Source organism: Echiichthys vipera, assembly GCF_963691815.1.
Source record: "Echiichthys vipera genome assembly, chromosome: 12".
Taxonomy (NCBI): domain Eukaryota; kingdom Metazoa; phylum Chordata; class Actinopteri; order Perciformes; family Trachinidae; genus Echiichthys; species Echiichthys vipera.
Window position 1 is genome coordinate 7,376,090 of NC_139837.1, and position 24,490 is coordinate 7,400,579.

The 24,490-nt window shown below is 38.9% G+C and overlaps 2 protein-coding genes across 5 annotated transcripts; one reads left to right on the top strand and one right to left on the bottom strand.

Moving 5' to 3' along the window:
• The first annotated feature begins 599 nt into the window (after positions 1 to 599).
• On the top strand, positions 600 to 12,834 carry ahi1 (Abelson helper integration site 1). 4 transcript variants are annotated; one of them, XM_083923611.1, is made up of 28 exons: positions 625 to 679; positions 879 to 907; positions 1,033 to 1,111; positions 2,165 to 2,283; positions 2,442 to 3,022; positions 3,128 to 3,216; positions 3,330 to 3,516; positions 3,835 to 4,027; positions 4,110 to 4,196; positions 4,279 to 4,464; positions 4,617 to 4,769; positions 5,143 to 5,275; positions 5,352 to 5,475; positions 5,765 to 5,994; positions 6,834 to 6,940; positions 7,028 to 7,146; positions 7,692 to 7,822; positions 7,904 to 8,047; positions 8,232 to 8,425; positions 8,515 to 8,560; positions 8,693 to 8,745; positions 9,634 to 9,751; positions 10,062 to 10,120; positions 10,234 to 10,299; positions 10,392 to 10,554; positions 10,653 to 10,729; positions 11,887 to 11,975; positions 12,112 to 12,834. In XM_083923611.1, the coding sequence occupies exons 3-28, from the start codon at positions 1,102 to 1,104 to the stop codon at positions 12,290 to 12,292; spliced, it is 3,639 nt and encodes a 1,212-aa protein (XP_083779737.1). In that variant the 5' UTR covers positions 625 to 679; positions 879 to 907; positions 1,033 to 1,101; the 3' UTR covers positions 12,293 to 12,834. The 4 variants fall into 4 exon arrangements, with proteins under 4 accessions (XP_083779736.1, XP_083779738.1, XP_083779739.1 ...); XM_083923610.1 differs by lacking the exon at positions 879 to 907 and having other exon boundaries at positions 600 to 679; XM_083923612.1 differs by lacking the exon at positions 879 to 907 and having other exon boundaries at positions 600 to 679; positions 8,232 to 8,419.
• A 264-nt stretch (positions 12,835 to 13,098) lies between these two features.
• On the bottom strand, positions 13,099 to 22,848 carry slc18b1 (solute carrier family 18 member B1). The gene is made up of 14 exons (XM_083924086.1): positions 22,693 to 22,848; positions 22,375 to 22,514; positions 20,470 to 20,565; positions 20,314 to 20,387; positions 19,467 to 19,614; positions 19,107 to 19,263; positions 18,862 to 18,998; positions 18,665 to 18,766; positions 18,483 to 18,574; positions 15,731 to 15,826; positions 15,157 to 15,231; positions 14,593 to 14,686; positions 14,133 to 14,182; positions 13,099 to 14,000 (listed from the first exon to the last, which is right to left on the bottom strand). Exons 1-14 carry the CDS (start codon positions 22,721 to 22,723, stop codon positions 13,946 to 13,948), a joined length of 1,347 nt encoding a protein of 448 aa, XP_083780212.1. The 5' UTR covers positions 22,724 to 22,848; the 3' UTR covers positions 13,099 to 13,945.
• Positions 22,849 to 24,490: the final 1,642 nt, after the last annotated feature.

Sequence of the window (24,490 nt, forward strand, 5' to 3'; positions counted from 1 at the left end):
GTAGTTTGGGGTGAAAAGACAGATAGAGTCAGGGTTTCTAAGACACACTTTCATCTTTTTTTCATCTTTTTTTTTATTTAAAAAAACTTTTAAAAACTTGGTATTCATTACAAATATGGAAATATGAATATGAAAAAACGATAATACATCAAATATTTTTAAGTAGATAAAAATATACAGAAATATAAAAAAATATACAAAACAAACAAGTGGAAAAGCAAAAAATTAACAAAAAATATAATTGAAAACATTAAATAGAGAGCACAATCTTACAGTTTTGATGATTTTTGATGAAGTAATTGTCTTAAAATAACACTATTTCTTTTTTGAACACATTAAAGTGAGGTTTTACTCCGGAAAAATTACATTTATGAATGTCAAACTTTGCAAATAATATTATGAGATTGATAAGAAACTATTTTTTCAAATATCTTGGCGCATTTTGTTGGTATGTTTACATCTCCAGATACTTCCATCTTGTATCCATGGTTACGCTTGGGGGACATTGGTACGTCACATAAATGTTCTGAAATCTGATTGGTGGGTTTGTTGTTGTTGTCTGTACGTCACAAACATGGCCGCCACCAGGCTCCGCCCTCGCGTCCACCCCTGTTGTGGTTGACTTGGAAACCGTCGCAGCGTCGTTGGTGAAGTTGGAGGACGGCACAATCACTGCAGGGTAGATACTCCTGTCCACCTTTTTATGACACATCTGTGTGGAATTTCGTTCATATGGAGGCTCAATATATTTTTTGTAAAAGCTAAATCCTACTGTAACAAACGTAGTGAGTTAACAAAGCTACCTATGCTAGCTAACGTTAGCTCTTAGCAAGCTAACGGTTAACTGTGTGCGTTTCACAAATGCTGCTTTTTCTAAGATTGATCTAGCAGGGAAAACACGATTCGGGTTTGTTCTCCTTTTTACTTTTTATTATTTTTCATCCACATTGCTAAACTATTGATTCCCGTTATAAACCCACATAGATCGTGTGTGTAAAGTTAACAACAACCCCCCCCTGTTTGTATTTACAGGATGAAAGCCTTCCTCCCTGGATTATTCTTCCTTTGCACTCAGAATGAGAGACATAACGGTGCCTGAGGATGCCAGCAGGTGAGTTTCCTGGTGTCCCCTCGACTCACTATTTTGGTAGAAATAAAAATACACCACAGTAAACAAACGTCCTATTATGCATTACAATTGTGCAGGAGTAACGCTCAAGTATCACTAGTAAAAGTTCTTATAATGCACAAAACCTAATTTCAGAGTCTTAAAATGTTAGATAATATTAATGGAGTATTATTTTTTATGCATTCAAGTGTAAACATGTAAGCATTTTTAGTGCTCTGGTTCTCAAACTGTGGTACTTGTGGTACTGGAAAGAATCTCCCAAATAAAAAAAAGGAAACATTGATTACTAAATAAATATAATACTTACAAAATACTACAACATTTTGAAAGAAAATAATTAAACTTCTAAGATCCATGAAATGTAATTTAAAATAAGTCCAGCATTTCCTGTAATAATTTTGTTTCAATATCAGCCTGCTACCTAACCGTGTTCATGAGTCATGAGCTCGACTGTGATGGCAAGAGAGTCAGCAGAGGTAAAATGATTAGTTTAAAAACACTGTAATGGTGGCTCCAAATGGGAACTATTAACTATTAAGTGTGGATCAGGAGGATAATATTTAGAGCAGTCCTTCTGAAACTGAAGTCATGGCTGAAGACAGTCAACAATAAATAATCTTCTGATTAGGATAAAGAATAGGATAAACTATCCTGTCCGTAGCTGAATAGTGTCAACCCACGCTGCTGTATTTTAACATTGGTCTTTGTGGTGGTACTTGAGAGAGCCTGATATTTTCTGAGTTGGTACGTCATGTACATAGTTTGGCTAACTAAATCATTTTCTACACTTTAAGGTAGTTTAATCTATTTGAAAAAAAATGCTCCTTTATTTGTTTGCATCTAAATAAAAGTAGTGAAGTAATTAAACAATACCTTGAAATTGTATTCAAGTACATTAGTAAGTAGTAGTAGTAGCAGTAGCAGCAGCAGCAGCAGTAGTAGTAGTAAATGAACCCTTCACCACAACAACACTAATCTCAATGTAGCCAGCCCAGTGCCACTTTGCCTAGTAATGATAGAGTAACTTTTTTACAGGTGCGAGTGAAGATCGGGCAAAGACCCGGGAAAGATTTAATGAAGTGTTCAAGAAATACTCTGATTCAGGGAAGAAAAAGTTGAAGAAGAAAAACACTGGAACTCAGGAGACTATTGTGGTATGTTAAAGTTTCAAATTACACCTGGTTGTTTACTGAATCTCCTTTCTAAAGAATACACTGCAAAGTAATACAAACCAATTGAAATGGTCAACATCAAATTAAAGTCAACTCAATTTATATATATATTGACATTTCTTCGCCCACTTTTCTTTTAGCTTCAGAATCTAAAAAAGAATCTCAACCTTGAGAAGGACACAGAAGATGATGAGACCGTCCTCCAGAACACATATCATCCCGAACAAGGTAGCCCTCGCTTCACCAAGAATAAACGAAGAGAGAGGGAAACGGCGGAAAAGGTTAATATCAACAACAGTAGAAACCAAGAGGAAATTGAAACATCAAAAGTCAAGAGGAAAAGTAAGAGGGAGCTTCCCCCCCTCCCTTTACCCGAGGACACCACAAGTTACATCGAGAAGGATGCAGAAGCTTCCAAGTCTGAGATTGCTTTGGAGCCAGATGATGTAGAAGGTGGAAAGGAACCAAAGAGAAGAAGTAAGAAGGGTAAAAGTAAAGGAGAAACTGAGGCCAAAGCACAGACTCACGTAGAGGATGCAGAGGACGAGCTGCTGCATGAATACCAGCAGCAGATTGCACAGGAGGAGGAGAGGACTTTAAAAAAAACAAATGCCAAGACTGTGGAAGAAAGTGTTGTCTCCCCAAAGCTTTCACTAAATAATGATGTTGGAAAGAAGAAAAAGAAAAAGCTGAAATCTGTAATCACACAGTCGGAAGTAGGGTGTGTATATCTATTAGTTTGATATAGATTTACTGTTGCCTTACATTTAGTAATAAGGCTACAGTTTTTAGCGGCATATTGACTTTATACTTTTTGGTCCTGTAGGGGTGAAGATGAAGACGCTGACCAGGATGCTGATGTGGAGAACGAAGCAGAATCTAAAGAAAAGAAGAAAAAGAAGAAGAAAAAACATGGTAACTGGATATTAACTGTCAGCCTCACCATTGTCACGAAAAATTCCATTAAAAAGTCTTTACAACGTTGAGGAATTTCATGTTTTTTTGTTTTTTGATTTCCCATTTTTCAGTTGTCAGAGAAGAGAGTGAAACTGAGGCAGAAGTACCACAGCAACCAACATTCGATGACAGCCTCGTGTTGGGAGTGTACGTCCACAGGACAGATCGCCTCAAGACGGACCTACTGATCTCACACCCCATGGTGAAGATACATGTTGTTGATGAAACCACTGGACAGTATGTGAAGAAAGAAGACTGGTGAGAATGGATAATCTCACTGGAATTAATTTCAGTTTTCATACTGTTATCTGCTTGTTAACAATTGTGTTTCTATTGCCTTTTTGTTTTTTAAATTGTGACATTTGGACAATAGTTATTTATGTTTTAGTTCAATCCAGGCATGCTCCACAGTTACTTTAATATCTAATTTCAAAGGGAGTAGAGGGTGGTAAATCCCTTAAATGAACATGAAATATACTGCAACCCCCCCCCCCCTTAACCGTATGGCGTCAGTTTCGATATTTTTACAGTATATATTTGCTTGAAAATGAAATGTCTTTATCTTGTTTTTCATAGCCATCGGCCAGTCTCCTCCTTTTATGAGCAAGAGAAAGTTGACCACATTCTCCCCATCATGACTCAACCTTTTGACTTCAAGAAAAACAAATCCGTCATCCCTGAGTGGCAGGAACAGATCATCTTCAACGAACGCTTTGGTTACTTTGTTCAACAAAATGAGGAAAGCCCCAGAGTTATGCTCCTCTTTGAAGTAAGAGACACTGCATTTAGACATATGTGGCCAATTTCAACGTAGCTGTCGATAACTGTTTTTATTTCAATGTTTGGTAAAGATCCTGGACTTCATAACCATGAAAGAAGCAAAAGCCATCGTTGATGTTGATGGCGGATTCAGAAAGATTGCATGGGCATTCCTCAAGGTACTATATGTAATCCTGGTCAGTAAGAATTCATTTGTTTTTAACTGTTCTTTTTAATACTTACTTTACAAATGTCCTTTAGCTTGTCGGCACGAATGGTGTGCTGAATATCGACAGTAAACTTCGCCTCCAGCTCTTCTGCCCTCCAACTCGGGCAAAGGGTCATCATAAAACAATTGAGGTTGTCGAGTGGTGCAGGAAGTACCCCCGGAACAAATACACATCCACCCTTTATGTCACAGTAAAAGGCATCAAACTTCCTGAGCACGTAAGTTAGTTGTTGCTTTATAGCTGCTTTAATTTCTTATAATGAATAATTCCGATAGCTGACGTGTTACATATTAGTGATACTGTAGATAATGTTTCAGATATTCTGGTCAAGCCACAAATGTTGTAACTGAGATGGTTATTGTTCTGCAGGTGGACCCCGGTATTCGGTCTATGATGGCACTGCAGGAGGAGAGGGGTAGCACCTCCTACAGTGACCTACAGAATGAGGTCACCAAGAGAAGCCTGACACAACCTGTAGACAGCAAGCCGCCCGCCTTGAGATGGAGCAGGCTGCCTGGACAGGTTGGCGAAATTAGGAATTTCTATTGGATAATAACATGCCCCTGCAAAATATAAATCGCAGCCATAGCTGCTCATTCTTATAAGCTGGTTATTTTTTGTATACTATTCTCTCTTCAATAGAATTACAAACCATTCTTGTGGATTGTTTTAAAGCAATGCATCATGATGTATGGGGATGATCAGCAGGGTTCGAATGGGTGCTTGAAATCCTTGAAAACACTTGAATTTTAGTGTGGTGTTTTCAACGTTTGAAAAGTGCTTGGGATTTTGAATAAAGTGCTCTTTTCAAGCTTACACTTACATGAGGCTTCAGCTCTGTAAATATGGGCATGTCAGTGTGACTGCACAAGCCTTACCAGTTTCTCTGTTAAAGATCTGTCGGATTCCAAACAAGCCCATGCTGTCATGTCATGGCGGTCATATGGGCTGCTTCACGGTGCTCTTCTCTCATACCGGGACCATACTGGCCACTGCTTGTGCTGACAGAGATGCTTTTCCTGTAATAGGTAAGCCTTGCAACAACTAAAATTGCTTTAAAAATACATATATAAAAAAAGATAATCCATTCATTTACTGTTTCAGTGTATGAGATTCCATCTGGCAAGGTTTTGGCTGCCTTCAATGGCCATCTCAAAATAGTCTATGATCTCTGCTGGTCCAGAGACGATCGGAGCCTTTTGTCTGCCTCCTCTGATGGAACTGTCAGGTACCTTTCTGTTTGTTTGTTTGATGAAAAACTAAATACAAGTCAGCAGGAGTGAATGAAAGAGTTGGTGTCGCTGCTGGTGAGTGAATTGCTGTACTAGCAGTTTGCTGTAGCACCTCTAGGGGGAGTAAGTAGCATTTGTGATAAGTGCCTCGCTATGTCTTTACCAGTGACACAGCATGTTTTGGTCTGTAGGTGATTTTGACTCAAGAGTGTCATTTAAAGAACATCCTTTCTTTGCACAAACGAGCGTTCGTATTATTCAACAATTCTTGCTCTCCTCCCTCAGAGAGTGGAACGTGGAGAGGCTTCAGGGAACAGCCCAGAAGGTGCTCCCTCATCCATCCTTTGTGTACTGTGCTCAGTACCACCCCACAGTCCAGAACCTGGTGGTGACCGGGGGCTACGACTCCCTGGTACGAGTGTGGAGGCTCGATGTCGATGATGTGAACGGCCAGCTGCTGCAGGAGTTTGAGGGTCACAGCAGTTTCATCAACTCAGTTTGTTTTGACTCTGAAGGTATTGTGTGCAAGCATTATCATAAACTGGCAACCTGTCCATGTTGTGTACCTCTCAGCCAGTGTGAGCTGAGATAGGCCCACAGCCAACTGCTACCCTGCACAAGATAAAAATGAATGCCATCTCTTGAAGAATTATTGCCCTACCCAAAATAGCATTTTGGTTACAATATGAAGATAGAGGAGATCCTCTGCATGCACATGTTATAGATACTGATTGATTTAAAGTATTTATATAGGTTTATTTTATATCATGTCCTGGCTTACCTGAGAAATGCTTTCATTCAAGCCTTTACACCTGAAGGTTGTTGCTTGCCTTAGTTGGTGAAGTATTTTCTTTGTTATGTAAATTGGCAACCGAGATTGATACAGATTTCATAGTCATGAACCAAAGTCCACAGGCATTTAGAGGAATGGAAAGCTGCTGTCCAGCTATTTCTGAGGACCCGAGAGATCCCTCAGTACTAAGCTCATTTAAAAGAAAAAACATTCCTTTTGTTTTTACCAGAGCTTATCTATTAATCATAAGCTGCTGCTGCCTTTACAAACACACACACACACACACACACACACACACACACACACACACACACACACACACACACACACACACTTTCGAACCACCACAAAGTTTCAGTCTATATGTGAACATGCACATAGACTGAAACACGTGCAATTTCCATACTTTTTTGAAGGGAATTATTTTTACGCTCTTTATCGCTATTGTGGTGCTCTGGTAATAAAATGTGAGGCTTGGCTTCTTTTGTAATTTAAATAAGGAATGTTATTTTTGTGCCGTCTTATAGCTGCTGTTCCTTTTGTTCTCTTTGTTGTAATTAGGACGGAGAATGTTCTCTGCAGACAATTCCGGCTTAATCCTCGTGTGGAAAACTACAGTGAATGACAGCAAGCGACATCAGCCGTGTCATCGCTGGTGTATAGAGAAGGTACAGGAGATTTATCATGCATGATCTTCAGTTAAAAAAAACAAAAGAGGAAAGAAATGTAAAACTCTACATGTTTTGTTTTGGCAGAAACTTGAGGAGAGTGACCTCAGAGGTGTCCCCATCAACATGCTGCAGCTCCATCCGAACGGGCGGTGCCTGCTCATCCATGCCAAAGACAGTGTCTTGAGGATGATGGACTTGAGAATGTAAATAAAACCTAACTTAAAAAGTACCATATGTGATTACAGGAAAGAGTGACTTCTGATCTGCTTTTTGAATGTTACTGCTGGTTGTGCCGCTGTTTGCAATATAACCACTTCAGTTACAGTGCAAAAAAAGCCCTGTAATGTTTTTTTTAATGGCATTAACTTACAGTATTTGCCCTGGTAAAGCACCGGCATTAAGCATTGGCAACACATCAGAAAACTTTTCACAAAGTTGACAGCACACAGAGCAACTATAGTTAAATTAGGTAGCTTGAGTTATTATTGAATTCCACAACATTTCTTGGTTTACACATGGATGCATTTTTTTAGAAGTGTTCCTTCATAACCAAAATACAGACTAAAATGGGCTCCATAACACATCAAAACAAGTGGCTGTTTCTCATGATTACAGATTGCTTTTTCATGTCAGGGGAATGTATTATCCAAAAAAATGTATGAAACATTTTGTGTTTCCCAGAAAAGTCCTTGATACATTTTTTTTTGTAAACTATCCATCTGCTCAACAATATATTTTCCCCTTTCAGCCTGGTTGTAAAGAAGTACACCGGAGCCACGAACTACAGAGAGAGGATCTATAGCACTTTCACACCATGTGGGAACTTCATCTTCTCTGGTAGCGAGGACGGGATGGCGTATGTGTGGAATACAGACACAGGTGAGAATCATGTTTATATTCTCTCAGTTTTGACAGTATTCTGCACAGTGGCTCCAACCGTCAGCCGTTCTGTCTTCTCAGGTGACCAAGTTGCAGTCTACTCTGAGCTTTGTTACCCCACTGCTCTCCACGGCGTGTCGTTCCACCCTCACGAAAACATGGTTGCTTTCAGTGCCTTCGGTGGTCAGAGCCAGCCTGTCAGCGTGTACGTGTTCGATCGCAAAGGTTTGTGAAAACTCCTGACAAGTGACATTTTTTTTCTTTGGCTGTAGCCCCTGAATCTCTCATCCCTGGTCGCTTTTTCCAGTTCTGAAGGTTATTTCAGTCAGCTGAGCTATTTGATTCACTCGATACATACAGACATTAAAATGCAAACTAAGCTAAGACTTTGTTCTGCTGTATCACACAGTTTCCCAGCTGGAGGTGCACAATATAAAAGCTGCAAGCAGATCAGCTTCTACAGACACCAGAACCATCAGAAACACACCTGACCTACTGGCGTTACAGGACACATCCGTTGCTTCAACCATGGACCAGTTTGCCCAAGCAACAAGACTTGCATTGAAAATGCAGTGTGTTAAGGAGCAACTGGATTCAGTACTTGTAAATACTCCTCCTTTATTACTTTGAAGTATATATAGAAATACAGAAATTCAATATACATCAAAACTCACTTTTTCAAATGATTTTAGGAACCACATCAGAGGTCTTCCACTTCCGGATACATTTACGAGCAAGGTACTGTATCTGTCTGAGATCTGAACTGTTTCATATAATGAGCATGCTGTGCTGCATTACAGCTCACAGTTTCATCTGTTTTTGCAACACTGCTTTCCCTGTATTCACAGCATTACTCTATTTGTCTTGCAGACAGAATGAGCATTGCTCACACAGGGAGGAGCTTCACACTAGACTCTGGCACAGTGAGTTTTTGATCAGTGCTCCTTTTGTAAACACACGCTTGTATACTGAGGTTTTGATCTCTATCACCTCTTTCTAACCCAGCTTGTTCTTGAGTTTCCTCTGCAGAGTTAAGGAAAAAACATACCACATAGGAAGGTGTATAACGTTATAGTGTTTCTAATAATAAACTCAAATCTTGATTAGCACAGAAGTGCATTCATTTCCACTGCACTGTGTGTCATCCAGGTAATCCTGATGGCTGCCATTATCTATTTTATCTGATGTCAAATGAAACTTTAAGGTTTTCAATTAATCTCGACCTTAAATTGACCTCTGCACATGAAATGAACCACTTTGCAAGGAACATTACATTAGCAGGCCTGAGCAGGTCCACATGAAAAAGAAAGTAGTTATTAAATTACTGCTTTTTTGTGGCTACAAAATCAATCCAGCAACATTTGGAAAGGATAAGATGTCCTGAAGGGCAGACTCCCACAGTATAGTACATTTCACAACTTACTCAAAGAAGTTTGTGACATGTACATGGTTTTGTTTAATGTTATTTAAGGAGTTTATGAGAGATTTAGGAAGATTAAGAGACTGTTAAGAGACTTCTAGACTTATGCGACCTATCCTCCTATTCTTAGATTTAGAACTTTTTAGTAATTTATTGTCTTTTAATCAGTATATACTCATTAATCTTATCTTTGTCAATTTTCTATTTTATTTTAGTATTTATTGCGATTTTTCTTAATTTTTCTTTTTAATTTGGTAATTTTTTATACAGTTCTGATCTCAAAAGACAATCTTATATCGAAAAGAAATGAGCATTGGCAAAACAATAAACTGCTCAATAAAAGTATTTGAAATAAATTGCTGACAACTCAAGTCCAGCTTTTTCTTTTCAGACGGGATTGAAGGCTTCGTTACCGCCTCCGTCTCTCCTGTCGCCGCACTCCAAGCTACAGCTCTCTGGTTCTCTTGCGGAGCAGCTTATCCCCCAGGCTGCTCTGAGCACCCAGAATCGTGAGTGGCTTGTACAGTTAATCACACTGTTATTTGTTTTCAGCCAATGAATGACTTAACCGCCGCTCTGTGATATGTGAGGTCAAATATTTCTCAAGAAGATTATAGCTACACGAAGCATGTGGTGGCTAAGTGCTTCACGCATTGTGGTTTAGAGTCTCCTGAAGCATGTACACCATACACAGAGACAAAGATGGGCCGCTTGTTATTTTCACTTGTGTCTGTAAGTGTAAACATAAGTCACTGCATTGTGTTACAATCCAAGATGAAATATTTATGCCTGCTTTTGTTTGTATTCTTGTATTTTCAGGTGGGTTTAGTCCAGTTGGTCAGCGTCTAAAGGGAGCTTCATCATTCAGACTACAGACGGTAAGCATGTTAACAGTTTTATAAGTGTACCTCTTCATTTGCTACTCTTTGTCATGTTTATTTTCTTTTCAGTGCTACTACAGGATTAAAATGATGTTCTTTTCCTCCATCAGAGCCTTCCTGACCACATTTCTTCAGGCACCCACATGGAAACAGATCCTGGCCCTGTTCAACAAGTAGTACGTTTTCATTGTAGCTGTAAGCTCAGTGCCATGCAGACTTTCCCCCCTCTCTCGTATTTAACGCTCTCCACCTTTGTGTTCCTCTTAAGGTCGTTGCGCTCTATGACTACAGAGCTAATCGGTCTGATGAACTGACCATACGCCGCGGTGATGTCATCAAAGTGCTGTACAAAGACAATGACAACTGGTGGTTTGGGCATCTGGCCAATGGGCAGCAGGGATATTTTCTAGCTTCTTATGTAGCAGATCAGAGTAAGTGGAATATATTTTTTTTGTCATAGACACTTTGTGGATAGTATATATGAAACTTCCAAATGTGGTGCAAGATGCTGGGTTATTTCCTATCGTAGGAGATTTCAATGAGGAGGTGACTCAGTCAGTTGAGGCACACGCTGAGGGGACTGTTGAGAGGTCAACACCTACCAGGGTAAGACAGAATAATACAGTGGCGTCTGTCCTGGATTTGAATTCTATCTTTTTTTTCATCAGTAATGTGTGTCGGCTAAAAGGTGAACAGTGTGGTTGTAACGGGCTTTTACATTTCTTGCACTCCATATGCAGGTCTTCTCTCTCTTGTGTTTATGGTGCCTTTGTTTCTCTTTGGTAAAGTGATACTCCACCTCAAATTTCCTTATGACCAACAAACAACCTTGTTCACAAATCAACACTAAAGCACTGCTGTGTCAATGTACAGCCTCACAGAGCTTTTAGCGTGGCTGTGGGACTCTGACGCTGACATGTTTTCATGACAAAGTGTCATATCGTCCATAAAACATGTAAATGCTGAGTATTTGACAAATACGTCTACTTTGCCATATTCTTTTGGTGCATTCACATGCTCCTTGGGTGGTCCCATCTCCCGAGTTGGGACGTTGTTCTTCCTACTTAAGTGTTTTCATGAGCTTTAAGTTGTAATGTGGAAACAACATGGAAGCTACAGAGAAGATTTCTTGTATTTTATTGCTCAGAGCATTTATACAACAGCTGATAGCTGTTTACAGTATGTCTTTGCGTTTTGAAACTTTATATTAGTGATTTTTGTCCCAGACTTCACCCATACATTACCTAAAACCACTTAAATATTACTTTACCTGAAATGTTATCAGGGTTAATGCTGTTAAATAACTTTTTTAACTAATCCAGGTTACTCTATGTTGACAGCAACTAATGCTTACAACCTAATACCATATTACAAATACATGTGAGGAAAAAAATGTAGATGCAATATATGAATTAATAAAGAGTTTATTATCATCAACCCAACATTTACTTTGGTCCACCATGTTTTATCAATGCATTATGTAAAACTCTGCAAGTCATGTGCCAACCTTTTTTCAATTTTGATGCAACATGAACGGGGCAATTGTCACATTTTTCCGATTATTCCGACACCGCATGAATGCAGCGTATGACAAATCATGAGGCACTAATCAATCTATAGAGATTTAAAAGACTGTGGGGTTTAAGGAGAAGTATCACTTTATTGTACACCTTTAGTGCGTTAAAGAATACACGATGACTGTGGTCTATATTTCAGACGGCTTTTCCTGTCATTTTATCTTTTCTCATCCTTACTTCTCAAAGGTATCTGCTGCAATTAGTTCTTCTGGGGAGCTTAGGTTTCTTTCTGAGCCGACACTCTCTGACACCGAACCTGAGGTGACTGATGCCAGGTGAGTGGCTCGCCGTGCTTACATCCTCCCGACTGCATTCACAGCGTCACGGTTACTGAACACTGCACGAGGCTCCGAGTGTCAGGTTTCTCCAACAAAAGCAAGACGACAATACTGAATGATGTTTTTCCCGCAGAGCTAGAAGGAAAAAGAAGGTGAAAAAGCCCGGAGTCCCTGCACCTTCATCTCAAGCCACATTTTCCGATGCAGATGCCCCGGAGTTGACGAGCACCAGGAGGAGAGGCAGATCAGCGGACAGACCTCTCCCAAAGAGACCGACGGGCCGGACTAATGGTGCCTTCGAGCCTGATACATGAACTCACAGACACACGATTGTTTTCAACTCGAGTGCTTTCACCTTTATTCTGTTTTTTAAAATACGAAACACATTTTTGTAATAACCGTAAACCTTGCAGGTGTATTTTTACCAATTTGTTTTTTTATATTTGTCTGTTGAACAACAGTCAGTATGTTCTGAATTGTACTGTACAGACTGATTAATGAAATGTTAATGAAAAAATTGTCTTTGCATAAAGAAGTGTCTTGTATGTTTCATATAATTATCGATGTAAGTGTAAATTTACTATTGTGTACATTTTTACTGATGAGATAGGAAACAAAATGTAATATTTTATTTTATTAGCCTGTAAGAAAGTTTGTATATGTCATAGCTACATAAAAATACAGATTAATTTCCAAACATCTTCTTAATCTTTCTATAAATCACCTACAAAGTCAGACACTTGATATCTAACTTTATTTTTTAAATAAATATACCAAAGGGCTATTTTGATAATGTATGCATTACATTTATTGGAAACTATGCAAATATGATACCAAATATTCTGCTTATTGCTTTTATGTTAAATAATCATTCAAGTGGAGTCACCTATAAATTAATGTCAATGTGTGGTGTTCATTAGCATGTAAAGATTTTAAATAATGTCTAAATATGAGCTTTTTGTCATTTCAAGATTCTAATATCAAAAGGTTATTGATGATGTTTGTGAAATTATTTTAGAATAATGTTTCAGTGGACAGGTTAACTTAAACATCATGACACTTGCACGGCGTGCACAGGCTTAAATAGATGCATGTAATGAGTGACTGAACGCGCAGATGAGTGTTTTTTCCATTTACTCTTTTTATTCAAGTGCAAAAACTTGTTCAGTCAAATAAGAAGGCCCTTGCGTACAAAATCACTAACTGCAGTTTGACACAAAGCCTGTTATACATACGAGATTCACTACGACCAGTATAACAGGTGTTTGAAGTGTGAGGCAGTGAACGAAATATTACGTTAGTTATCAAAAGCAGATTGCATAGAAAAGCCTAAATGTTGCCTAAATTCAGAGATCCAGTAGTTTGGGGTAATTAAGCTGTTTTCCCATTTCAGTCAGAAACTAATAAATGCCGTTAATACTTAGGACAGAGCTTTTTTTATGTATTTGGTGAAATCTGAAGTTCTGTCAAACAACAATATTAGGCTGTCTGCTCATTTGATGAGTGTCTATGTATCAAACAACCTAATCATGACCTCAACAACACAAGTATACTAACCACTTCTTCAATTGTTATAATTTAGTTATTTCCTTTATGTTACAATGAGTGTGGTCAGCAGCTCTTGACTTGTGCAACTTCTAACATGTGATTTAGATCACTAACATTAATACAGCGATGTGTGATCTGGACTTTCCAGTGTTTGACTATTCATTCATCATCCTGTACAATATGAAATAATCTACTTAAAGTCTCATAATACAGTTTAACTGCTTTGTTGTCAGGCAACATTTTTTTAAATAGTATTTCATAAAAAGCACCTACCATTGCATTTAAATATTTTCATGACCCAAGTAAATTACAGCATTACAATCTCTACTCCCCCAAAAATAATGAGAATAAAAACTTTTAATGTATTAATAATAACAATTTTGTCCGGTGTGGCGTCCTTCCACATGCTGCTGAGGGCTTCATTCAGTCAGGAGAGGAGTGCTTTCTTCTGTTTGTCGACTTCTTTCTCGAACGCTTCAGACATAAAAGCGAGTGTTATACCCAGCATGTTCTTAGAAAGTGCACAAATAAAGTCTTAACAGCCTTCCACATAATACACAGTATATAAATATGAGATATAAACACTCATTTGAGGTTAATCATTACCTTTGTTGTTGTGGAGGGTGGCACAGGTAATAGACTGCGAGGAGAAAGGCCTGAGGACAGAGTGGTCGTTGAGTTTCATGTGTGTAACTGCTAAGAAAAGAGAATCACACGCTTCTTTCTCTATCAGTCTCCTCAGTTTAAGCCCTGAATGATCATCGGGGTGGGAATAACATTTGCCTCCACCTTTAAATAAATGCCATGAAAGTCAAATGGCAACTTCCACAGTCTCATGCTGTCTCTGTCACTTTTTACAGGCTTGTAAATCAGCAGTGGGACCTTGAATCCATGAGTAGCTGACCATTTATTATGGACGATATCCCCATAAACTGTAAACACGGATTGTTTCAAATAATGAGAAGACAATAAAAATGCTAACATGCAAGTGAGATGTCCATTTTCATGGCTTAGTGCGACCTTTTCCGACACGGATTGTCATGCACCTGCACAAACTCATACTTACTCCCAAAAGTGCCAAGCTGCCCTGGATTGCAGCAGCCCACTCAAAGTTCAGATGTTGCGTGATAAGCCCACCCACTATTGGGCCATAAAACATCCTGTTAAAAAAACACAAATTTTCTACTTTAAAATCATAATCCAAACATTAAAATCAAAGTGCGACAGGAGAAATGGACCTTTTTCACCGTGTGTGGGAACGTGATAAAGTGAAAGAGTTTTTGGGGGAAATTAAATAAGCTCTGGAGATTATATTCAGCTTAATACATTTAACATTTAACCCAAAGCTTTTCATTCTAGGTCGACACCCTGACAAAAAAAAAAAAACAGTTATCTCACTCTCTCGGAAGAACACCGGTAAACCAAAGTTCATTAATTGGACCAAAGAATTATCAATAACTCTGACTCTGGAAAGGATTACTTACATTATTAGACATAAACAATCAACCTTTGTGAACATTTGGGGTCCTTTTATATCTAGAGAATTTTAAACAAAGTAATGTGATAATTGAGTGTGGCAGGCGAGGTGTAAACTTGATTTTTTTTCTCCATCCAATCCAGTAGGACTTACCCAGCGGACCAAACTGCGCCAAACAGTCCAGACACCATTCCAAGAGTGCTTAGTCCCTCATCAAATCCGTTTTCACTGCAAGTAAGAAAAGAACGTGACGTGTGTGTTTCACCTTGCATTACAAACTCCAGCTCATGAATGTAGGTGTGCGTTTCACCTTGCATTACAAACTCCAGCTCATGAATGTAGGTGTGTGTCACCTTGCATTACAAACTCCAGCTCATGAATGTAGGTGTGTGTTTCACCTTGCATTACAAACTCCAGCTCATGAATGTAGATGTGTGTGTCACCTTGCATTACAAACTCCAGCTCATGAATGTAGGTGTGTGTTTAACCTTGCATTACAAACTCCAGCTCATGAATGTAGGTGTGTGTTTCACCTTGCATTACAAACTCCAGCTCATGAATGTAGGTGTGTGTGTGTCACCTTGCATTACAAACTCCAGCTCATGAATGTAGGTGTGTGTTTCACCTTGCATTACAAACTCCAGCTCATGAATGTAGGTGTGTGTGTCACCTTGCATTACAAACTCCAGCTCATGAATGTAGTAGTACAACATGTGAAGCCACTCACTATGCACATGTGATGATCTCAGGGAACGTGGGGATGGCAGTCATGCCCAGAGAAAACCCGATTAGACCGAGCATGACGATGAGCACCCACAGCTGACTACAAATACAAACACACAAAAACATGGAAAGAAAAACATACAGTAAGTCAGTAGCGTTAACATATACACATATACAATACACCTGGAGTAGTATTATCTGCTGATATTGGCCCAATAACAAACATATCGGTACATCTTTAGGTACCAGCATGTATATTTTCCGATAAAGTGCAGAAATGATGCTTGGGTTAAGAATGGTGTCATTTAGCTATTTATTTCATTTCTATTCATTCTTGATTTAAATTGTCGCAGATTAACTGATGATGTTTATAGAGCTATTTATTCTATTTCTATTTCTTCTTTATTTTCTAAATGTTCATTTCTAGAACTGGTCTACAGTGTAGTACATTGTATGCATATTGTATAATAATGTTAAATATTCTATAGTTATTTGTTTAGGAAAGCAGCTTTTTGAGTACTTTTGCGGAGTCATTTTGGTGCAAAATCGGTGCACAATCCACGCAGAAAAGGACTATTTTACTCCAACTCAAAAATTCACTACATCGGTAATTGGTTAATTAACTAAAACTAATTAATTAATTAACTAAAATGAACTAATTATCTAATAACTACTGAGTACTGCTAGTGTTGGAGGATGTACTGTGGTTGAGAGGGAATCAGCAATCCACCTAAAGATCTTCTGTAAAAAAGACTTTTATTCTTGATAAGTGGAAGCTGAGTTTAGCACCTGGATCGTGGTTTCTGTTGTTGAATTTGCAGATCTGGTCTGACGTCGTACACTGGAACATTTATTGACACTCGATCGAGGAGATTTGGGATTAAGCAGTAAGGGTCAACTACAGTATAGCGTCGTGTTGTGCCATCCCAACCCCGGAGGTTCCTGTACTCATGCTGGACACCAGTCAGGGCAGATGGCGTCCCACCATAGTCTGTCTGACGTTCCTGCCACAGGAAGGTTTTCGTCGCCACTGTGTGCAAGTCGCTGTTTCTGATGTTGCCGCTATGACTTACAGTACGCTCATGAGGGAATTGCTGGGTCTCTGCAAATCAAAGAATGTGGTCTAGACCTACAAAACAGACCTGGGATAGCCTTTGTTATTATCTGAGACTGTAAATAAAATTAAAAATGATTGAATCTAGCCCTCAGTAGATTTGGCAGCCAAGCCCTCGGCGACCTGAAGTCTGGCTGTTTTTCTGCCAAGAAGTGTTTTGTTACGTGTTTTTCAGAAAGAGAAGAACTCGAGGTATGATTCAGCCGGAGCAACACAGAACCCTTGTTTTCAGTCTTTATGCTAAGTTAAGATAACAGGCGGTAGCTCCATATTAAATGACAGATAATAATTAATAGAACAAGCTCTTTTTACCGGGATATTGCACAACTGGAGCTTTCTACAGCACAACTACATGATGCCAAAACACAAAACATGATCTACTGGTCAAAGCTACTACAGAAAATAAGTGTTTTATTATTTATGATCTGTCTTATGACTGTCTTTCGTGTGTTTTGCTTGCTTGTTGACTCATTCAGAATATTATAAATACTATAAAAACATGTCATATACATTCTACATCTACCTCATCTACATACACATGTTACGTACACTCTATTTATGTATAATCTATTTTTGTGGAGGAAACTATAAAGGGGTAATTTAGAGCAAGCGCATCATTATTGCAAATTTTAATCATCCTGAAGGGGTTTCATTTATAATAATGACCTGCTCTATTTATTTATTTTAGTTTAGTTTTAGAGTATTTATTTAGAGTATTACAACTGTTATTTTTTATTTATTTAATTTTATCTATTCATACAATAATTTATTCACTTGTTTATTTATTTCCTGACTTTTTCTCTTCCTCTATCATCATTTTCTTTAATTTGTCTCTAAATTAATTTTAACTATACTATGTTTATCTGCTGGGGCTGGGTGCCGGAGGGATGGGGGTGGGGGATTGGTATCTGTTCTGGGGTATGCTGAATTAAAATCTGTAATAAGAACTCTATTGTTGTTTCTAATATGTAAAATTCAATAAATAGACTGTTAATAAATAAATAAATAAATAATGACCTGCTTGCTCTACATTATCCCGCTTATTACCCAGCTACTTCACAATCAATGATTTGACACAAAATGTTTATTTGAAAATGGTCATCCAGAGTCTATGATCAGAACAAATACATTTATTAATAACTGTGTCCATAGCAACGGTCTGTTGTTAGGAAATAAACCAGTGGTGTGCCATATAGGATCGAGTATCCAACAAAGCCGCGTAATAAGCATAATTATACAATTTCTTTGTGTCTGAATGCTGTTAGTTTATGTCTGTAATGGTCATGGGATTCCTGTGTGTGTGTGTGTGTGTGTGTGTGTGTGTGTGTGTGTGTGTGTGTGTGTGTGTGTGTGTGTGTGTGTGTGTGTGTGTGTGTGTGTGTGTGTGTGTGTGTGTGTGTGTGTGTATTTTGTTGAGAGTATTGGGGTGTTTTGGGTGGACTGATGGGAAACAAGGGAATTGTTATTTATTAGTTATTAAGTAATTTATTTATTGTATATCTCCCTTTTATGACTGTAATGGTGCTTCCCTTAAGATAATAAGATAACAATAATAAATAGAATAAGTGTATTTCCAAAAATGTGGGACTATTCTTTGAAAGTAAAGAGTCTTTGCTAGTTTCCATCTTTGCCACGTGCTCACCTCGGGATGTGAAGGAAAGGGACGGGACCAAGCATACAGAAGCCAGTCGCTGTGGCGATACCTCCTATCACCATGAACCAACACCTGGTGGACTAAAAAACACAGACGCACACAAGGGATTTAATTCAAAATGACAAACTTACAATTCTGAAAGACCGATCCACATTTGGTTTCATACTCACAGGATATTTATCCGTGAAATACCCAATCAGCGGTGACGCCAGACAGTACGGTAACGACAAACCGAGCATGATGAGTCCCACGTAGCCGGGTGAGAGATTAAACTGGATACAACAAAAAGAAAATAATGATTTACATGAAGCACAATAAACTTTTTTCTTAACAGTAAACTGACTTCACGAGAAGATAAGGAAATTACCCTCTCCATAGCAAACAGGGACAACGTTGCATCCAAGAAGCCCAGACCTGCACTGAGCGTGAATATCACATAACACATCAGGAAGATTTTCCCTTTGGTGAGAAGTCCAAAGAACGAATCCTTCGAGGGGTCTGACTCTGAAGCACAAAATACACATCAAGGTTACGATCTGAGAAAAAAATGAATTATTTTATTTGAAATGACTGGAAACGAGCAAATAATATGTTGAAATTCCAGACTACTACCAATGTTTGGCAAGACGTATATGTTGAAAGGAACCATAATGAAAAGCAAACATCCAAGAAGCATAAAAGGGACTTCATATCCAAATGACTGGTAGAACCACCCTCCGACCGGTGGCCCCATAATAAGGCCGAGTCCTGTGAAAATCTCCAAACTACCCTAAACACAGAGAATTGCATCACGTTAAAATATGCACGCAGAATTTGAGCATTTCTTCAGCTTAAAGACATGAAGTTATATTTCCATGACACTGGGAGAGAAAGGAAATACAAAACAAACCTGACCATAATGCTTTTTTTGTTTTTCTCGTGATGCTGACGGATAAACAACATGCCAGTTGCACAAGGGTTGTCTACACTCACCAAAACAGTCGCCACATTGTTTGGGAATATTTTCGCTGTCATGGCAAAAGAGGAGGTCATCGCAGCGGCGAAGCCTAAAGCGTCTATGGACCTCACAACAAAGCACAGAGTAATGAAAGGAGCTCCTGCAGGAACCCGATTGAGTAACCTGCAGAAACAATAACTTAATGTCAAACAGGAATCAAAATAGAAACAACAAATTTAATACACTAAATTCACTAATCCAGGATTTATCCACATTCAAATAAAGTGGAGAATTACAATACCTTTACAAAAACACATGTATACATTCAAACCAATACTAGACTGTGCCAGATTTTTTGACCTTGTAGATACACAAAATAACCAAATTATACACAGACATTACATCTATTCCTCCTGAAGATCTCATCTCATCTTCAACCGCTTATCTGGGGTCGGGTCGCGGGGGCAGCAGCTTTAGCAGGGGACCCCAAACTTCCGTTGCCCGGGCCACATTAACCAGCTCTAACTGGGGGATCCCGAGGCCTCCCCCCAGCTGGACGTGCCTGGAACACCTCCCTAGGGAGGCGCCCAGGGGGCATCCTTACGAGATGCCCGAACCACCTCAACTGGCTCCTTTCAACGCAAAGGAGCAGCGGCTCTACTCCGAGTTCCTCACGGATGGCTGAACTTCTCCCCCTCTCTCCAAGGGAGACTCCAGCCACCCTCCTGAGAAAACGCATTTCGGCCGCTTGTACCCGCGACCTCGTTCTTGAACATGCTTTATTGTGACACATGTTATTATCCAGATATGAAATGACCTACAGTATATCAGGATAGAAGATTATGGTCACATCGTCCAGCCCTACACAGGACCCACACTTACCCAAACAGAATGGTGCAGCATGACGACACAAAAAGCCCCATAACCAGCATGAACTTTGCCCCAATTTGGACAATCTGAGACGACAAACAGAGAGTAAATGACCATACATCTGAACACCAATTCCACTCCATATACTGATAAGATACTGATACTCACATATCTTCCCATTATCAATGAGCCAATTAAATTGCAGACAGCATAGCAGCCAAATATGAGACCAATGACAGTTTGACTGGCACCCTTCTTTACTGCCTGTGTAGAAATAAGTAAGCGATTAATACATTAATCAGTGACTCAAATGACTGATCAGTGGCTTATCATATGTTTTACTCCACTGTGCCCTAACCTTTGCTTGGCAGTTATTAGACATGGGGCCAGGTGACCTTTCCCGAGACCAGTGAGTATAAGAGAGTCACTCAATCACTGGCCTGAGGGCGACTTTCTGATGTCCAGCATGTGATAACTCATTCACTGCACTCAGAAGACACTAGTACTGAGATGTTAACGGGAAATGGTGATGGCTGCCTGATCTACAACCTTGTTTACAGAATGTGATGATTTGCAAAACATTGAAACCCCATTTGTTTGATTGAAAGTAGCACAAACACGACATATCGAATGTTGAAACTGAGAAATTCACTGTTTTTAAAAAATTATACGCCCATTTTGAATTTGATGCCAGCAACATGTTTCAAAAAAAGTTGGGACGGTAGCAACAAAAGACGGGAAAAGTTGTCAAATGCTAAGAGAAAACACCTGGTGGAACATCTCACAATTAATGAGGATAACTGGCAACATATTAACATCACTTTGTATCAAAAGAGCAGATCAGAGAGGCTGAGTTTTGTGGTAAACCCTTCGCCACAAACACAACACTAAATTATTTTCCTAGTTTGTCTCAAAAATACAAATATTATCTTGAGTCACTACAACATCCTGCAGGCTATGTCGTTTATTTCACTGCAGTTTGTTTTAAATAATCAGTGTATTTGTTTGCATCTTGGAGTGGACATTTTGTATTTAACCTTTTCTGTTAGTAATTTAGTGGCCCATGCAGATGCAGAATATACAACGATGTAAACTCTTTTATTTGGGGAATGCATATGACATGTATAACTGATGTCTTTAAGGCCTGCTTCATTGCTGTTGAACATTGTCTTGACTTTGTTCAGTGTTCCTCTGTGACTTTGTCTCGCTTCTGCTGTTTGACGTTACACATCACTTGTGTCATTTGCATTTTCTCACAGCCTCCAGCAACAGGAACAGATTCAAGTCCACATTAAACAAGACATTAAAATGCTGATGCAGGTTACAAAATAATGCTGTAAAATGCCTGTTTTCACTTTCTTGTATGGCACCCTATAAAAAAAATGACTTTTAAAGATCAGTTCTAAGCAAATAATAAGACTTAGTGAATAAGGGAAAAATCTCTTTCCCTATTGGGCTAATTTGACGATATATCAGAACAAAAAACAATTAAAAGAACTATTAACAGATGAGTTGTTCTGCATTATAGCCAAATAGAAGGGTTAAACACTAGCCAATGGGATTTTTACACAACCTGTAACAGATCTATAAAACTAGGTTAAAAGCGAACTATGTGACTTGGCTGAACAGAGGCAACTGAAATGCTTAAGTTGAGTTTGGTTTGTTTGGTTTGTTACTTGACAGGGACTGAAAATGAGCCAGAGTTAGTTCTGATGGTAAAAAGACTCCTCAATAACCGAATAAAATGACAAAATGATTGAACTTTCTTAGAAGTATATAAGTATACAAACGTGTAAGTTAGTACTAACTTAGTGTCAGTTCTCTTTACACAGTGATGTCTGTGTAAAGTTTGGCATCATAATCCCCCATGCAGGTCATATCAGGCCGAGTCCCAAATTGTTGTGTTTTATGAATTAAACTTTTCATTCAAAAGCGGAAGAATGTACCGTAGTATTTCTAATTTGATCAGACACGTGGTGTTGCTTAAAATAAAGCCAGTAGTTAACACTGCATTAGCCTCAAAGGGGTGTTAAGTGGTACTCGAACCCGCGAAGTCTGTGTACCCCGTCTTACCTCATTGGGGAAAAACGGGCCTAATATTGAGTAGCAGATCATTGAACTGAAGTTGACGGATGCAACTGATATTAATGTGAGAGCCTGCAGTCTTGTCATCCTCGGGGGAGGGTCTGATGATTCAGCTGGGGTGCTGGTTTCTGTTCAATGAATTTAAAAAAATAATTTGTGTAAAGGAACATAAAAAGTGGGGTAAGTGATGAATATAAAGAGCATACAATTCCTGATTAAGTTGATCGCATTAACTCTGATTTAGAACAGTTCATTCCCTGACAGGAATTTATTACAGTGTTAAAATAAAAAAAAGAAAAGTCCAACCTGTTTGCTGAAGATCAACTTGCGAGTCCATTTTTATATTTTGAGGTTTTTGTATCCGGTCAGTCAGGACAGAAAGTCAGACGGTGACATATCGACACACAGAGGAAACCAGGAAACACCAAGAGCAGACTAAAACAACCAGCTCCTGACTGTGTGTCCAGCCTCCACACACCGCGGTCCTCAGGAGACACAGAGGGACTCACGGCGAGGATTTCCTTAATGAAGTTACCCGTCAGCAGGCGCAGAGAACGCGCTTTCAAAATAAAAGCCCAAGTAGGCAGTTTCCTGTACTACCTGTGTGTGTGTGTGTGTGTGTGTATGTGTGTGTTTGAGCGTGTGTGTGTGTGTGTGTGTGTGAGCGTGTGTGTGTATGTGTGAGCGTGTGTGTGTGTGTGTGTATGTGTGTGTGTGTGTGTGTGTGTGTGTGTGTGTGTGTGTGTGTGTGTGTGTGTGTGTGTGTGTGAGCATGTGTGTGTGTGTGAGCGTGTGTGTGTGTGTGAATGTGTGTGTGTGAGCGTGTGTGTGTGTGGGAGCGTGTGTGTGTGTGTGTGAACGTGTGTGTGTGTGTGAGCGTGTGTGTGTGTGGGAGCGTGTGTGTGTGTGAGCGTTTGTGTGTGTGTGTGTGCGTGTATGTGTGTGTGTGTGTGAGCATGTGTGTGTGTGTGTGTATGTGCGTGTGTGAGCGTGTGTGTGTGTGTGAGCGTGTGTGTGTGAGTGTGTGTGTGTGTGTGTGTGTGTGTGTGTATGAGCGTGTGTGTGTGTGAAAGTGTGTGTGAGCGTGTGTGTGTGTGAAAGTGTGTGTGTGTTTGAGCGTGTGTGTGTGTGAGCGTGTGTGTGTGTGTGTGTGTTTGTGTGGTGTTCCTTATAAAAAAGTTAGACTAAATCTAAAAATGTGTAACACTGCCTTCTCTGAATCATTCTACATTTAAGCTGTTCCAGTTATGTCTCAAATTAATAATCAATTAAATCAACACAAAATACACAAGCTACACTATTTTATGATTTATTATATAATGTAATTTGTGGGGTTGTTTATTCAATTGCTTGAATAAATGTGTTTGTTTTGTTGTGTTTTTTCTACATTCATTGGTACAGGAGTTTTGTGAAGATGATTTATAGATTATGAACTTTATATCAATTACTTTATTTATGAATTCACATATGAGAATCACACATGTAGTATAAATTTTTTCCATTTAAGAAATATTTTCTTCAATGTATGCATAAAGATCCTTAAATTATGTAATACTTAATAAATAAAACATATTCAATTGATCCCTTCATCACTGCAAAACAAGTGGACTGAAGGAGGAAGCTTGTGGTGTGGGCTTCTGGGATCACGAGCTTTGCATCAGAGAGTAAAAGAACTGTAAATGAAACATAACAAAAACATGCTGAACAATGTATTTTTATTACATGTCGGCCAGCCTATAGATCCATGTAGACCTATGGTCACATCATATTTGTTTCCTTCACAAAATAAGAGAAAAAAAAAAATCAGGCAACCAACTCTTCATCAGGCAGTATTGCTGATAACTGAAACACAAGTCTCTGAAGCTGCATGAAATGAAAAGCTCTTAAATCCAAACTCTCTGTCGCTTCTCTTAAAATACTTTCTTCATATACTTTAAAATCTTCCGTCTTTGAGCAACTGACAAACGTCCGGACGATTCCACATTTGTGTCTTTATACATTAGCACCAAATCTACATAAATCTCACTCCTACGAACAGTAAATCGTAACAACTTGAATGAATATGTTGCTATTTCTTTGCAAGTTTTTTGTTCTCATTCTTTTT

Coding starts and splice junctions, on each gene's coding strand:
- ahi1 (XM_083923610.1), top strand. Junction 10,121..10,233: donor CATCATTCAGACTACAGACG/GTAAGCATGTTA, acceptor TTCCTCCATCAG/AGCCTTCCTGACCACATTTC. Junction 10,555..10,652: donor TTCTTATGTAGCAGATCAGA/GTAAGTGGAATA, acceptor TTCCTATCGTAG/GAGATTTCAATGAGGAGGTG.
- slc18b1 (XM_083924086.1), bottom strand. CDS start 22,723: ATGGACTCGCAAGTTGATCTTCAGCAAACAG. Junction 18,767..18,861: donor CCCTGTTTGCTATGGAGAGG/GTAATTTCCTTA, acceptor TGTTGTATCCAG/TTTAATCTCTCACCCGGCTA. Junction 14,001..14,132: donor CACCCTCCACAACAACAAAG/GTAATGATTAAC, acceptor TTATGTCTGAAG/CGTTCGAGAAAGAAGTCGAC.